The 16,014-nt window shown below is 43.3% G+C and overlaps 1 protein-coding gene across 11 annotated transcripts in view; it reads right to left on the minus strand.

Annotated features, from left to right (window-relative positions):
• Nucleotides 1–16,014, minus strand: part of DYNC1I1 (dynein cytoplasmic 1 intermediate chain 1) — a 228,848-nt gene that overhangs the window by 48,502 nt on the left and 164,332 nt on the right. For all 11 annotated transcript variants that reach the window (XM_083578649.1, XM_083578648.1, XM_083578641.1 and 8 more), the window contains 3 exons: nucleotides 12,325–12,438; nucleotides 10,982–11,115; nucleotides 10,532–10,676 (listed from right to left, as the gene is read on the minus strand). In XM_083578649.1, coding sequence (XP_083434775.1) covers nucleotides 10,532–10,676; nucleotides 10,982–11,115; nucleotides 12,325–12,438 — 393 coding nt within the window. The remainder of the gene's footprint in view (nucleotides 1–10,531; nucleotides 10,677–10,981; nucleotides 11,116–12,324; nucleotides 12,439–16,014) is intronic.

Raw genomic sequence — 16,014 nt, forward strand, 5'->3', positions numbered from 1 at the left:
AGGCTTTGTTGGAATCCCTTTGGAGAATGGAGAAAACAACTTGATCGAGAAAAGCATATGGAGCTGGCTAATCTCTCTCTTTTTAATGGTGCTGTGATCGTGTTAGATTGTGCAGAATATGCTCATTTTAACCGTCATCTGCACATTGTTATATTTTGCTTGTCTGTGATATAATCTGACTCAGGTTCTTCAAACTGGAGAAAGGGGAATATATACAAACCAAGCAAGGAACAAATAAGATGAAAAATTGCAACATCAGCAAAACAAAAAACAAAAAAACCCACCCCTGCTTAATATCAAGCCTGTTACCTGATGTGTCAGATCAACATCACCAACCGTGGGGTAGCACAGAGAGTGGAGAGGCATTATGCCAGCACTGCAGGCAGATGAGCTGCTGCAAGCCTCCAGAATCTGTCTGCAAGCCTCCAGCCACCGTCTGCAGGAGAGCCCATTAACTTCAAAGGGACTTCTGTAGAATAAGTGGTTTCACAATTACAACTGAAGGCTAAATCCTCTGCTTGATTCCCAGCTTTCTTTGTCTAAAGCAGCATTTCCACAAATGTATATCAGCAGCAAACCTGGCGACTATGGCTTATCAGAACTGAGTAAACCTACTTATATTTCACTCACACATTAATTCTGTGTTGAATTTTCATGAGCTTTTCTCACTACCTAAGTCACCATTTGGAAGTAGAGATGAATCGGTCAATATCATTTTCCCACCACTTCTCTTTTTTCCAGACTTGAGTTCAGTTTGCAGAGATATATATATATATATATATATATATATATATATATATATATATGTCTGCACAAAAATTGTCAGCATTTATTGTGCATTTCTTCTAATATACCAATTTTTAGAAGCAATTTTGTCTAGCATACATAATTTTGCAAGCAATTCCCCACAATAGCATTCATTTTTGTGTTACTGTCATTAAGATATACATTTTTATGCACACCTTTTTTGTAAATTTAAAAAAATTGTTTTCCAATATACCCCCAATAATAGCTAAATTATAACAGTAACAATTAATTCCCAAATTATACAATTATCAGAATGCCATTCAACTTCCTAATAATACATTTCAGTTAAAATGGCTCCCTGCATGGTGGAACAGGTGCATTTCCGATCTTATATCACTGTGTTGCATAGTCTTAATTAATACCAGTTACATTTCAGTTATAATAATCATCCCTTAGTCAACAGCTACATAATTAATGATTTCCATTTGTGATGTTATAATATATAAATTTATAATGCTTCAGGTGTGGAACTCCAACTATTATCTTTATTCTGTTCTGCGTGTGAAAACTGGAGATTCCTTCTGTCCATATATGGTGTTGTTTCTTTCACTTCCCAGTTGTTGTTTTCTCCCATCATGATTTGGGGCGGAACTGAATCTCAAAGTTTCTCAGAAGTCTTATCTCTCAGTCCTTGTTTCTATGTCTCGGAACAGGCGACAGTCTGCTAGAAACCATTCTGTCTCACTAGTAAAACATGTCACAGATCTTCGCCATTTTCATCTCAGCCTAGGAAAAGGTGGGCAGTTTTCTCAGCACTGAAGATTTAATACTCCTTTTCCAACTCCCAGAATCTCTGCAGCGTTCTTATCACACACCCCAAATTCTTTTCCTTCCAGCAAGAGATTTATGGCCCAATTAAACTTTATCTTAGATTACAATCCGTCAAACAAATCTCACAAACACAACAGCACAAACAAATCTCAGTCTGTTTTTCCTTGGCTGTTGTTTTTAAACAGAGGTGAGGGGAATTACTGTCTTTCCAACACAGTCATACTTGAGTCCCTCCCCCTTTCTTCATTTCAGATCACATGCAACTTCTATTTTTGCTTGTTAATATCAATATTACTCCAACATCCCTTCCTCACTTGTAAATCTATTTTTATCTTGTATTCTGAAGAGGATTGCCAAATCATAAATATATAAAAGAAGCTTAGAATAAACAAACCATGGGTTTCCCTCTCCCCAAACGATTCCCACACTAAAGAAAATCTTATCTCAGTTCAAACCCTTGATCCCTGTAGCTGATATGTTCCGCAATATGTTGTTGCAACCCTTTTCCATAACGCGCTGGTACTTTAAAATCAACTATAAATCCAACTAAACGGATAACCTCTACTTAATGGCGACGTAGGAGGGTTTTCACCAGGTGAAGTGCTTTTGTACTCAGCGCCTCCCTGCCTTCCACATTCCATGCCGGAGTGAGAGCCAGGTACCAAGACGAACTGCGAGCAAAGCCCATTCCCTGGAGGGAATTTGTAAGGATGATTTACCCTCTGCCATCCTTGTTTTTTGTTCGCCAACAATCCTCCGTCATCGTGGGGGATGCCTCCATTAAGGCAGGTGGGACTGGAAGCCTATGCACATTTTCTCTTAATGTATGCATTTTTGTGCACATTTGGGGGTTGGAGAACTGCATTGCAAAATTGAGAGAAGTGCAAATGTTAAACTATAGGGCATCCCATTGCCAGACTGCAAGCAGTTTCATTTCCCACCAACATAGCATGGGGAGACTTTTGCCCTGGTCCAGCTCCCATTTGCACTGTTAGGACTGATTAACTACAGCAAAGCATGTATAAAAGGGCTCTCTGAGCAAAGAAAAACGATTCAAGGGATGGCATCAGCCCTCACTGCAATTCTTTCAGTAGCCGTTCAGATGGGGAGAGACCATAGCTCAGTGAAGCACTTGCTTTAAATGCAGAAGGCCTCAAGTTCAATCCATGGCATCCAAACTTAAGATCCAAAATCTGCATACACCTCCTTAGCAAACTAAGCATAATTGGCTTGAAGCAAAGGACTGTTGATCCATTTGCTTCAGCACCTAACGCTTCTCCACCCCTCACCCCATGAATAGTTTCAAGACTCTCCCCAAGGAGCACATGGAATCACTGAGGGCAGATGGTGAATTCTCTGGCCAAAAATGTTCACAAAACATCTCCCCCATGTTGGCTTCATAAGGTGGTACAGCCAAGAACTTCTGCAGCTCATAGCTGTCAACGTTTTTCTTTTTTAAAGGGAAATTCCCTTATTCCGAATAGGATTTCTCACAAGAAAAGGGAAAAGTTGACAGCTATGCTGTAGCTGGCCTTGCATTTGATTTATTTCTTTTATTGTAATGGAGACTGAGGGTGTTTTGACTAGGGCCATATTTATTGAAGAGACTATCAAGGCCATGGACTAGGACCTGTGAGTTTCATGATATATATTTTTTCCAGTTAAAGGGATCCATGCCAGTTGCCCGACCTGTGATTTTCATAATGCTGTGCTGGTTTTGATGATATTGTCACAGTAGAAGAAATAAAGTTTATTAAGTGGTTCCCGGCAATTTTTGAGAGGTCCACAAAACCTCAGAGTTGAGAGCCACTGATAGTTCATCCTACATGAACAGATCTGCAATTTTGTGCATACAAGAAACTGCTCATGAAGTCTTTAAAAAGAAGGGGGGGAAACCGTGTGGTTAGAGTGGAATAGATAAGCAAAATCAAGAGAAACATTGTGGAAAAACTCAGTGCCGGCTTTTGATCACCTGACTTCACTTTGGTTTTGCTCCTTCAAATTACCTAGAGAAAGACCATAATCTTCTCCTCATACAGCTGGATGGGAGCCAGACCTCTGGCTCCAGAGGTAAAGGGCAAAAAGTAAAAATCCTGTCTGAACAAGCAGCTCCACCCATTCCTCTGAGTCAGTTTGGCTTTCTGACAACAAAATTGAGCTCTGAAGAAAATTCATTCATTGCTTTGCTTCTGGACAAAACTCAAAATGCTGAGCTCGTACAACAGACAGGCAGATCCCCAAGTAAGCCAGAATGCTACTTACTGACGGATCTACAGCTAGACCATGTAGCTCACTGTAATGACTAGGACGCTTTTAATTTTTCATCTGTAGGACACTTCAGAAGTAGACATATTTTCAGAAGATATCTGGTTTTAGGATTACCAAGTAGGGCAGCCTTGCAAATCTAGTCCTCCTGCCCCCGCCCCCCATTACTAACCCTCAAACATGTTTACTATATTTCTTCTGTTAGACATTTGTGGCCTTACAAGGATGAAGAGAGAACCGGCTTTTGCTTCTCTGTCAGGTCACCTGGTGTGGGACGCAGGTGGCGCTGTGGGTTAAACCACAGAGCCTAGGACTTGCTGATCAGAACGTCGGCGGTTCGAATCCCTGCGACGGGGTGAGCTCCCGTTGCTCGGTCCCAGCTCCTGCCAACCTAGCACTTTGAAAGCACATCAAAGTGCAAGTAGACAAATAGGTACCACTCTGGCGGGAAGGTAAACAGCGTTTCCGTGCGCTGCTCTGGTTCGCCAGAAGTGGCTTAGTCATGCTGGCCACATGACCCGGAAGCTGTACGCTGGCTCCCTCAGCCAATAAAGGGAGATGAGCACTGCAACCCCAGAGTCGGATACGACTGGACCTAATGGTCAGGGGTCCCCTTACCTTTACTAGGTCACCTGGAGAGGATTCTTACTCAGCACAGGCAATTAAGTGAGCGAGTTTACAAACTGGATTAGGGTGATGCACAAAGAATAGCTCCTATGGGTGCTCCTGGCTGAGTTCAGTGCCATGCATCTGGGCCTTCTGGAAATGCCCGAGGTGATCATAGTTCAATGATACAGCACATGCCTCGTAGGCTGCAGGTCCCAGGTTCAACTCCTGACAACTCCAAGTCAGGCTAGAAGGTTTCCTGTCTGAAACATTACAGCAGGCTTTCCCAAACTTGGGTCTCCAGCTGTTTTTGGACTGCAACTGCCACCATCCCTAGCTAGCAGGACTGGTGGTCAGGGATGATGGGAACTGTAGTCCCAAAACAGCTGGAGACCCAAGTTTGGGAAATTTTACATTAGAGACTTGCTGCCAGCTGGTGTAGAGAGAATGCAGAACTAGATGGATCAATGGTCTGACTCAGTATAATCTGTTCCCTATATCCCATAAAAGGCTGATAACTTTCCCCCCCCCTCAATGCATTCCCTGCTCAAAGCAGTGAAGCGGCCATCTAGGCTGCACATCCTAGGTTAAAACCCACATTGGCTCCTGTGGGGTGGTACGGACCAGGTAGGACCACAAGTCTAACTGCAAGGACTTTGAAACAGTGAAACTACTAAATTAGATAAGTAAAGAAATGCCTTTTTTGCTACTGCACTTTGAAATGGAATAAAACAAATAAGGGGACTGGGAAAGGAATGTTGCAGTGGCTGGGCTTTTAGGGTAGATTCATTTGAGATCCACAAGAAAGTCTTGTTCATCCCCTAGTTCTGCTGTAATGTTCACTCAGCAAAGGGGAATAAGTTTGTTTCCTAAATTGTATATAACTTAAAAACCAGATCATGCCACCCACGTTCATACCAGTAGTCTCCCTGAGGTCTGGCCATGTGGTTTCTCTAGCCAAGGCAGAAGAAAATTCTTTATGCCACTTTTGTCTTACTTCCTTACTTCATGTGGCTGATACAGTCTAGATGAGTCTTGGGTGTGTTTGCAAATACGATACTATAAACTGCTTCCTGCTCTGAAGACAGTGAAGTTTAATGTGACTTGAGTGCAGAGGGAGTGAACTCTTTTATCCACGTTTGTTAATTTTCATTTAGAGGTTTTTTCCTTGCTAATTGAAAGGGTATTTATTTATGCTACAATGTATGCCATGGCTTTCTATTAAGGACACTGTTGAAGGTCTGGCCAAGCAAAACAAGAACTTCTGTTCTATAGCAATAGAAAAACCTTTACCATAACAATAATATCGTTATAGGTTTAAGGGGGGGCGGGGTCAGTCTGGATGATATTCATTGGTCCCTTCCAGGCCTGTGATCCTTGATGCAGCAAGGTTTAGAATCTAGTAGAAGAGGCCACTGAACTAAGTCAGACAGGTTGCCTTAGCTAGTCAGCTGGACTGCCACGTATATGTCCAAAGACATGTTGCCACAGAGAGAAATGGGTGAACCTTTTACTACCTCACCTGGCTGGATGCCATGCCATCCTAGGATGGAGAACAGGGGGCCGGGGGGGGGGCTGGGTGTGTGAGAGAGTTTTGGCTGATGCTGGAAGCTGAAGACACAGAGGCTTGTCTTGCCCTATACTGTACCCAGAGCATGGCTTGGGGCTTTTCTGGAAACCTAATGGGGAGGCAATAAATTCTGAAGTCTTAATGCAGTGAGCACCTCCATCCTATGGTCAGGTTGTATAAATAGAACCACATAACCTAAGGATACCACAGCCTCCATTGACCTTCATTCCAAGGAAACTGAACCCAGGATAAGCACAGGCAACCCTGTTGTCTCTTGGTACTCAGAGATGGGGGACCTTACAATAACATGTGGTACGGTACAATACAATACTAATATATGATATTAATATAATATAAACATTAATTCAGCAGGGCCACACTGATAAAATAATTTTTAAAATCACTTAACACGCTTACATTTTAAAGAGCATTGCATGATTACATCTGCACCTCTGTTATATGGCCAGTATTGTTTTGTGGTACAATACAGAAAGAAATTGACCCACGACTTGAACACACCAGAACAAAAATGTGGACCCTATCCTAGAGTTGTCCCAGACCTTTTCCACTTTAAATGCATGCCCCCACCAAATTTGGACTTTCCAAGAATTAAAAGCACACTTCGTTTAAAAGGGGGGTGGGGAGGTCTGAGATAATAATGGGGAGGTAATTATGTGGCTGCCCTAGCATTAATGGGGAGACAAGCTGTTGTAAATCCACACTCTGCTCCTGTATGGACAAGCCCCTAGTGTAAACTACTTAATGCTGCCAAAATGGGCACATTAGACATTCTGTAAAGGGGCATGGAGAGTGTGGGCATATTTATGAATGACCAGAGCAGGGCAGCTAAGCTTTCATGGGAGAGGAAAATCTCTGGCAATCTCCACCAGATGGAACTTCCAATTGCTCGGCAAGAGGATCCTGAGCTGTTTCAGGATAATCACCGTTTATATGTCAAGTGAGCTTTCATTTTAACAATTCCCCCAATTGTTAAATTTCAGGGAAAGGTCATGGTTCAGTGGCAGAGCAATTCCTTGTATGCAGAAGGTCCCAGGATCAATCCAGAAGAAGAAGAGTTTGGGTTTGATATCCCGCTTTATCACTACCCAAAGGAGTCTCAAAGCGGCTAACAATCTCCTTTTCCCTTCCTTCCCCACAACAAACACTCTATGAGGTGAGTGGGGCTGAGAGACTTCAGAGAAGTGTGACTGGCCCAAGGTCACCCAGCAGCTGCATGTGGAGGAGCAGAGACGCAAATCCGGTTCACCAGATTACGAGACTACCGCTCTTAACCACTACACCACGCTGGCTCTCCAGTGGACTATTGGACTATTATATGCTTCTGGGTGAGCTGACACCATCCAAGTCCTAAACTAGACATGACATGACATGACATGATTCTTTGCATTTAATGTGCAAGGTTTTTTTAAAAAAAGGCAAATTGCACGTGTGCATGTGATAATTATGAGGATCATAGCAGGCATGGATAGAGAATTCAACCCCTTCCTCTCTTGCTGCAGTCCTGAGGAAAATCCCTCTTCTGAAGCTGATACTTTAGGCAGCAAAGCCACATTGGTGCCACTGCAAAGATGCCTTTAGCATGAGCTGCAGTTTGGTTCTAATCTGTTTCTTTTCCCTGCAGTCATTTAGTACAGTATTAATTGTTCTCCCTTGTTTGCTCTCCTTTGGGCCCCTCTCTTTTGAGAGGGCCTCTTGTTTCACTTAATATTTGCTTCTTGTTCTCCATCCTTACTCTCTGCTGGCCTTTTTAGAAAGTGCAAAAATGTTTCTCGTTACTCATTTTCAGTGAAAATGTCAGTCAAAAAAATATTCCTTAAAAGTAAGAAACTGAGGCCAATATAACAATCCATGTAAATGTATACTTTTGGTACAATTACATATATGGAGTTATTTTAGGGGGGGGGGTGCCTATAACAGAGTGACATGGCTGCATTTGAACAGAATACTAACTCCTCATTTGTCTGAACCATGCTGACAGCAAACCACAAGGTGTTGCTTTTTCATGGGTAAAGTATTTTATGGTCATTCCCCAAAGAAAAATTTCCAGGGCATCTCTAACACGAATATTCTCCTATACAACCATGTTATTTAGGCCATACATGTTTTTAAGTTAATGGCTCAAAAGTAGCAGGAACAGTTGCACCTGAAATCCTGTTCAGTCCTGTACAGTCTACTCTCAGAAGCCAACACTTTCCTTTTGAAGCCATAGCTAAGATTATTTAAGGCAGAATAATGGGGTGTTTTGATAAAAAAAAAAATCTAAGAGACTCAAGCCTGCTTTTATTCATGTGGTATTATATAATTCTGCATGATAACATGATAAGGAGCACGGCCATTGCTGCACATTAACATTTGTTAATAATCCCTAGTATAGCTTAATGAGCAGGTGGCCTTTAGAAAACAATTTACATGTTCAAAGCAGTAATACCCAAATAGATACAAGATTCAACAGATTCATCCCACCAGGATATCTCTTGACTTTTCGGCATCCCGGTTCTACTTTCATGGTGTGCTGTGATCTCATGCCTCATTAACATCAATATAGGAATGGGGTCCTAGCAGAAAATTATTGGATTCCTCACAAATAAAATTCCTAGAGGTCCTTGAAAGAAGGCAGTTTAAATCAGGTTTGGCTGAGTGGTTTAACAATCAATTTGTCCTCCCAGGGAACTCTGGGAATTGTAGTTCTGCGAAGGGAGTAGGAGTCTCCTAACAACTCCCACCGCCCTTAACAAACTCCAGCTCCCATGATACTTTGGGAGAAGCCATGACTCTTAGAAAACTATTTTTGTTGTTGTTGTTTAGTCGTGTCAGACTCTTCGTGGCCCCATGGACCAGAGCACGCCAGGCACGCCTGTCTTCCACTGCCTCCTGGAGTTTTGTCAAATTCATATTGGTAGTTTTGAGAACACTGTCCAACCATCTCGTTCTTTAAACGCTTTGTGTAGATGTGGGCAAGAATGCTGTAAGAGGCAGGGAGATAATCTGACCACAGCAACTTATGAACCCCCCGCCACCTTCCAGATATACCAAGTCACATGGAAACCACTTCCCCATAATGGTCGTGAGGCTGACTAGGACCATTTTTACCTAGCATTACACCAAGCAAAACATCCGACAATTAGCTGCATATTTTCCCACAGAGATACACTCAAGACTCCTTAGATGTGGGGTGGGCAACAGGCAACCATCACAACATTTGCTGCAGGCCTTCCCCTTGCTGGGAAAATTAGCCACAGCCTGCCACAGCCTCTTTGTTTCACTTAATATTTGCTTGTCTGTTTCAATCTTATTTATCAGACTGGGGTTAACTGGAATACATGGGTCCATGTACAAAGGCGCACAGGAAGAAATCCACTGCTCCCCAGAGAACATCAGCTTAAGTCAGAACCTATGTAAAGTTCCTCAGGCCAGCTTCAAACAGTCTCCACCAGGCAGTTGTCACACTCCTTCACATATTTGTATTTACACACACACACACACACACACACACAATCAATGGCCTTTCCTTGGCTCTATCATCAATATTAGCAGGCACAGAAAAGTATGGTGTGTGGGTGTATATATATGCCCTTCATGCAAATCCCACAGCAGCAAAAAGCAGAGCTTAAGAAACACATTAAAACAAGGTAATTCAAAGCATATCAAAACAAATAAACAGTAGCCTCTCAAGAATTGGGAATTTACAACCCACCCACCCACCCAAAAAAACAACTGGGCGCATTTTCAGTAGGTACCAAAAGCTCAACAGAGTTCACTTTAAGCTTTTCGCAGCTATAATAAGCAAAGGCCGGGGGGGGGGGGAATGCAGTGGGCACTGAATCAAACAGAGTTTAGATCTGAAGCAATTCTTGACACTGCTCCATTTTCATTCATATTTGTGTGGACATGCAGTTAAAATTTGAATTCAAATCCTGGCTTCAGTGAATGACCTTAGGCATTTCTCAGCACGATGGATGATGCCGAGACCATCTGGTTGATATCACACTGGGCCATTTGGATCCTTTATCATCTGCTAGCCTTAATTATTGTATATGATGGGCAGATACTATGCTCATCCTTGTATAGGGTTGCTTCTTGAGAACTATGAGCCGTCTAAGGAGCCATTTCCTTTTATATCGGGGATTGTTAGCATGTTGGGGGCCTGGGGGCTGCATTCACCCTTGGCCAACTCTTCAGAGGGATGAATGCTAGTAGCGGGCATGGCCAAAAGTGAGTGTGGCCACCCTACACCCCACATGCACATTCTCACAGGCATACACACAAAACACACAAATATAGGACACACACAGGACACACATGGGTGCAGGACACATATACAGGTACACACACAGGCCCATGCTCCACGTACATCAGTTGAGAATGGGAGCCGTCACTCTCTCCCCACTCATCTGATGTGCAGGAAGTGAGTGGTTTCCATCTCTGTCTAGGCCAGAGCCCCAAAGAGGATGAAATCCACCCCAAACCAGGTCCGCTAACCCCATATTTTACCTTTGTGGTCCACAGCTTGACGGTCCAGTCAAATGATGATGTCACAAATAGATGGGAGAAGTCAATCGGACCCACTGCCATGTGGCAGTTGATTCCTGTCACAGGACCTTGGTGGCCTTCAAATATTTCACCAATGCCCGCTTTACTGTATAAGGAGAGAGGTGTACACTTAGGAAACATCCAACACCAGAAAATGCTGCAAATCTTGAGGATCTATCCGTATTCCTTCCCCACTCCCCTTAATAGCGCTTCAGGTATGGAGTTTTGATTAGGGAAACAAAGCTAGTAGAAGGCTGGAAGGTAGAATCACTTCTCCTATGAAATTCACAATGACCACTTCCCTCATCATGTCTGTTTTGGCCCTTATTGTAACCTAGGCAACCTAGAGATATCTACTATGAGCTAAATGCATTTAGTAAAAAAAAACCACACACACATACACACAAATACCTTCCATGACGACAAGCTGTGTAAACAGTGCCCTCTTCACTTCCAACTACAAAGTTATTGACGTCTCCAGTTGGGAAAGCCATTCCAGTAACTGCCACTGGCTTGGATTTATTGTACACCAGCTCCATGCTCTCCTGGCAAAATAGAATTTCCCCCAATCAGTTGTTTCTGAATATATTACAGAAATAAAGTAAAAAGGTAAAGGTAGCCCTGCCCATACGGGCCAGTTGTGTCCGACTCTAGGGTTGCGCGCTCATCTCGCTCTAGAGGCTGTGAGCCGGTGCCGTCCGAAGACACTTCCGGGTCACGTGGCCAGCGTGACGAAGCTGCAGCTGGCGAGCCAGCACCAGCGCAGCACACGGAAACGCCGTTTACCTTCCTGCTATAAAGCGGTACCTATTTATCTACTTGCACTTAAGAGTGCTTTCGAACTGCTAGGTGGGCAGGAGCTGGGACCGAACGACGGGAGCTCACCCCGCCGCGGGGATTCGAACCGCCAACCATACGATCAGCAAGTCCTAGGCACTGAGCTTTTACCCACAGCGTCACCCGCGTCTCTACAGAAATAAAGTACTATTTTCTTAATAATTTTTCATTGACTACAGAGAGCTGATCATTGCGGACCACCTGAAGGAAGTTCATGGACCACTGGTGGTCCACAGGCCACAGTTCAGGAATCACTATTCTAGATTTTGAATGGGCCAATGGCTCTTTGCTCCCAGTCTTCTCCAGCCAGATGGACTACAACTTCCATTAGCCATAGCCAGTTGGGATAGGAGGTGCAGTCCTAAACATCTGCAGGGCACCAGGTTGGAGAAGTCCGTTTTCTAGAAAGGTAAGAGTTAGTGCCAAACCCAGTAATGACTACAGCAACAAATGACTACAGGAGCAAAAAGGGCAGAAAAATATTTGTCAAACTTTTGAGATGATCTCCTTGCTTAGCATAGTCACTGGATGCAGATAATAAGCTGTACTTTTCTTGAGTGCCACACAACAATCTAGTCTTGCCTTTATCTAGTCAATATGTGCTAAAGAATGCGGTAGAGTAAGTGTGATATACACCACAGGCGACTCGTATGATTACCTGTGCTTTAAAATGGATTATTTCATTTTCACTTGAAATTGACCTGCATATTAACGCATTACAGTAATTACATGATTTGTGGCAGAGGAAATGGGCTTTGGCTCTTAGAGGAGCCTATTGCTGGAAATAAGCTGCACTCTTTCAAGTGCATCCACAGGTTTTAGTTTGTATAGGATGTGAAGTTTGGGCTTTTAGGGATGATGTGGGTATCAGCTTTAACTCCAGCACTTTCTTCTTGTGTAGGTAAAAACAAACCCACCTGTGGAGTTGAGAGCATATCCAGGCTCCAGGAACACATTTTGCCATCTGTCGAAACGGTAATAAGGTTGTGAGCATTCTGTGTCCCGACGACATTTACACAGTATACAGGGTGCTGAAAACACACAAAATGTCTGGAATCAGAGGGTGCCTGCTCACATTTTGAAAACATACGTATCCAAATGATTCAGACATATTATTTGCAAAGGAAATTAGGTTGCCACATAATGCCCAGAACTCCTCTGTTTGCTGGGTAGGATCATAAACTTCTTTGTTTTGTCAAAAACTTGATTTTTTTAGAAGAGTAAACAACAACAACAAAAACCAAAGTCTCCCTGCCCTCTCAAAGCTTCATTTTACACCATCATAAACTAACCAAAATGATGGCTGCTGTGAAAATGGATTAAGTGGGGGAAATTTCACCTGCAGGGATACATAATCATGCTACTGATGGTGTTTGATGCTAGAAAAGTAAGAGCAAAAAAGAGACAAATCTTCAGACGGAGCAAAAATGTGTATTATTTAATGAAGAAAATAGGTGCAGTGGGGGTGGGTATTGCAGCCACCATCTCTGACACAGCTTGGACTTTGCACAAAACATTTTCATTCACACTTTGGAGGGATGGACATGAATGTCAACAAATTCATTAAGACCTCTTAATCATAGGCCAATATATGGTCTCATTTTCATTGAAGATAACCTGAAATAACTGTGCCAGGCTATTGTATTATTTTAGATTTACAATGGGCCACAATTCTCTCCCACAAAGGGAAGAACTAGGTCTTGAGCATGCCTATAGATGTGTTTCCCTACAATCTCCAGTGTGTGACGACTGGCAGTTAAGGTGGCCTTGTGTCCTATTTTCTGTAAGACAGTCCTGTATTTGAAGGGTTTTAGGGACTTGTTTTTGGAGTAGTCCTCTCTTTGAAACAGTTCCCTGGTCCAACACCCGTTTAGGGAAACAATATGGAAGGGGCCTTGAAGTTGACCATCAGCTGTTAGCACCTGGGCAGCAGACTGCGCAGGCACACAAGTCACCTCAGAGCACTCTTCCCCACCACAATTCAGGTTGCGCAATGAAAGTGGATTTGGGGCCCTTGTGCAACAAACCTGCTTTCTCCCCCTGCATCAAACTTTTTGAGTTACGGGAAGTGACCAGAAAAAGTGCTGGGAAGTATGCGATAACAATTGCTTGACACCACGCCGCATAGCCTTCCTGCAACCAAATCAGAATCAATGTTCAATAAGCTTGATGTGGCCTAACTTGTCCTCTTTGAAAGCTGCTTTTTCATAAGCCAAGCGGCAATTGGGCTTTAAGAACACATGTTTGAATATAACGCCAATCATGTACACCAGCCTTCCTGAACTTGCTGCCTCTCAGATGCTGTTGGCCTCCACCTCCCATCAGTGCCGGCCAGCATGGACAACTGCCGGGAATGATGGGAGTTGTAGTCTAAAACATTTGTAAAGCACAAGGATGAGGAAAGTGGTGTACATGCATATTAGCTTTCATTCTGGCCAAATAGGCTGATCAAACATCTGATGAGTGGTAGGAGGGAGGTGATGTTTGGCCTGTGTGTCTGCCTGCCTCCCTGTATGTGTGTTATCTGCATGTGTGTTTGTGGTATGTGTTTAACAGACTGCATATGCCCCTGGATTTGTGTGTTTCTGTCTGTCTCTCTATCTGGCTCTCTCTGTGTGGTGTGCATTAGATGTGTAGCCTGTGCATGCATGACAGGGGTGGGCATCCCATCTTTTGTCCTGGTGTTCCCCCTCTGCTGCCAGAGGGCTTGCAAAAAGAGCAAAAAAGCCCGACTAGTCACTCCTGCCTTCCAGAAATTGCCTAATAAAGGCAGGGCAATCAAAGTTAGATGGCATATTTGACTACAGCATCTTATATGGACTTTATTCATTTTAAATCCCACTGGATCTTTTTCATATGTGGTTTCACGGATGGGTACATGAAAAACAGCATGACAAGAAAGCTAATTGTGTGTGTGCGCACCAGCGGGGTTATTCGATTCCACTGCCACCCTTGCTCAGCTCTTACTCATTCCACCAGCCGGAGCTGGCCTTCCACATGTGCCTCTATGAAATCAACCCAGCCAAGAGTCAGTTCATACCAAAGCTTATTGAACATTTGCCCTCCTCACTATGGTGCTTATACAGGTTGGTAACATGGTCCTCTTAAGAAGGGAACATCAGGGGCGAAAGGAGGCAAAGTTCAAATAGGTGGAGCACCATTCAGTAGCACGAGGATGCCTCCCTGTTTTCCTTGCAGCGCTCTCTTTATGCAGTGTCTGGCTTTAATCAGAGCTGTCACTTGTCAATTTCATAAGCAATAAGTCTCACTGCAGAACTGAAAGGGATGTTTCGAGCGCAGAGTGGGAGGCGGGGGGAGGGGGGAGGGGAAACGCCAACTGTACTTTGAGGAGAATCTTGCTGGGCTCTCTCTTTTCCCAAGAGGAGAAGATGCCATCTTGCTTTTATTTATTTTGGAAATGAAATCATCATGCTAGAGGGTTTTTAAAAGCTTAATTAAAATTTCCTGTTATCCCAAATGCAGATGTGTGGTGGGTGTGAAAGGAAATTAGTGAGTAATGTGTGGTGGGACTCTCTTCCCTTGTGAATCCTGGCACCAAGGCGGAGGGATAAGCTCAGGAAATTTGGAAGCCAGCGGTTGGTGGCAACATGGGACGTATTTTCCAGTGGGGGAAGGGAGCGAATCTTGTTTTCATACAGACTAAAATTAAATTTTAAAAGTGAGTATTGCATTACCGGATGGCTTGCTTTGGTGGAATTGAATGGGTTGCCTCAGTCTCAAGGCAGAATCAGCACACTTAAGCCCATGGCTTTCCAGGATGCTGCAAGACGCAGTCAGCTAATGAATTAAACCATTCACAAGACAAGCCTTAACCTACTTCACAGGGTTGTTGTGAGGATAAAATGGGGAAGACAAGAATCATGTACACCACATTGGAGCTCCTTGGAGGAAAGTTGGGGATAAAAAAAATAAATCATGCACAAAGTGGCTTACACAGAACAATATTTGAACTCTTTCACTTTACGCAAATAATTTAGATGAGTCTACAAAGAGTTTACTCACTCCACCATTGCTGCCTATCCTGTCACCTGAAATTCATGCATTGAATATAATTACTACCTAGGGCTTATGCACATAAAGACCAACATGTGTAGACCCAAACCACAGAAATGTTAGTCCCTAATAATCCCAGGAAGCAGTTGCATAATCCATAGGCAAACATCTTGTCCAACTGGTGGATGTTAAGTGGGTCTGGAGGTAAGACAAGCAATCCATTCTGCTCCCAGGTTTACGGAGTCATTTAAAAGCTTGGTATAACTGAAATGTAAGATGGACACATGATAAAAGCTAGGTCTTAATTTCTGCTTATCCTGAAGGGCAGACTCCTCTAACCATGATCTGATGTGATCCTTGTAGTAGTTTGAATTTGACATGTAATATGCACACAACATATGCTTATGAATACATCTTCTGTGTTCCAGCTGAAACAGTTGTGATTTCTAGTGCACACATTTCCTGTGTCCCAGGTATAGACTTGTCAGCAGGGATTGACAAGTGTTAATAGATGGGGGGCGGGATGAAATCAGTTTCTTCAACACTAGGTCAACATTTTGAGTGACCTGCATAGTCTCCACAAGCTTCCTATA

The sequence above is a fragment of the Podarcis filfolensis genome (assembly GCF_964270895.1).
Source record: "Podarcis filfolensis genome assembly, chromosome: 12".
NCBI classification, from domain to species: Eukaryota; Metazoa; Chordata; class Lepidosauria; order Squamata; family Lacertidae; genus Podarcis; species Podarcis filfolensis.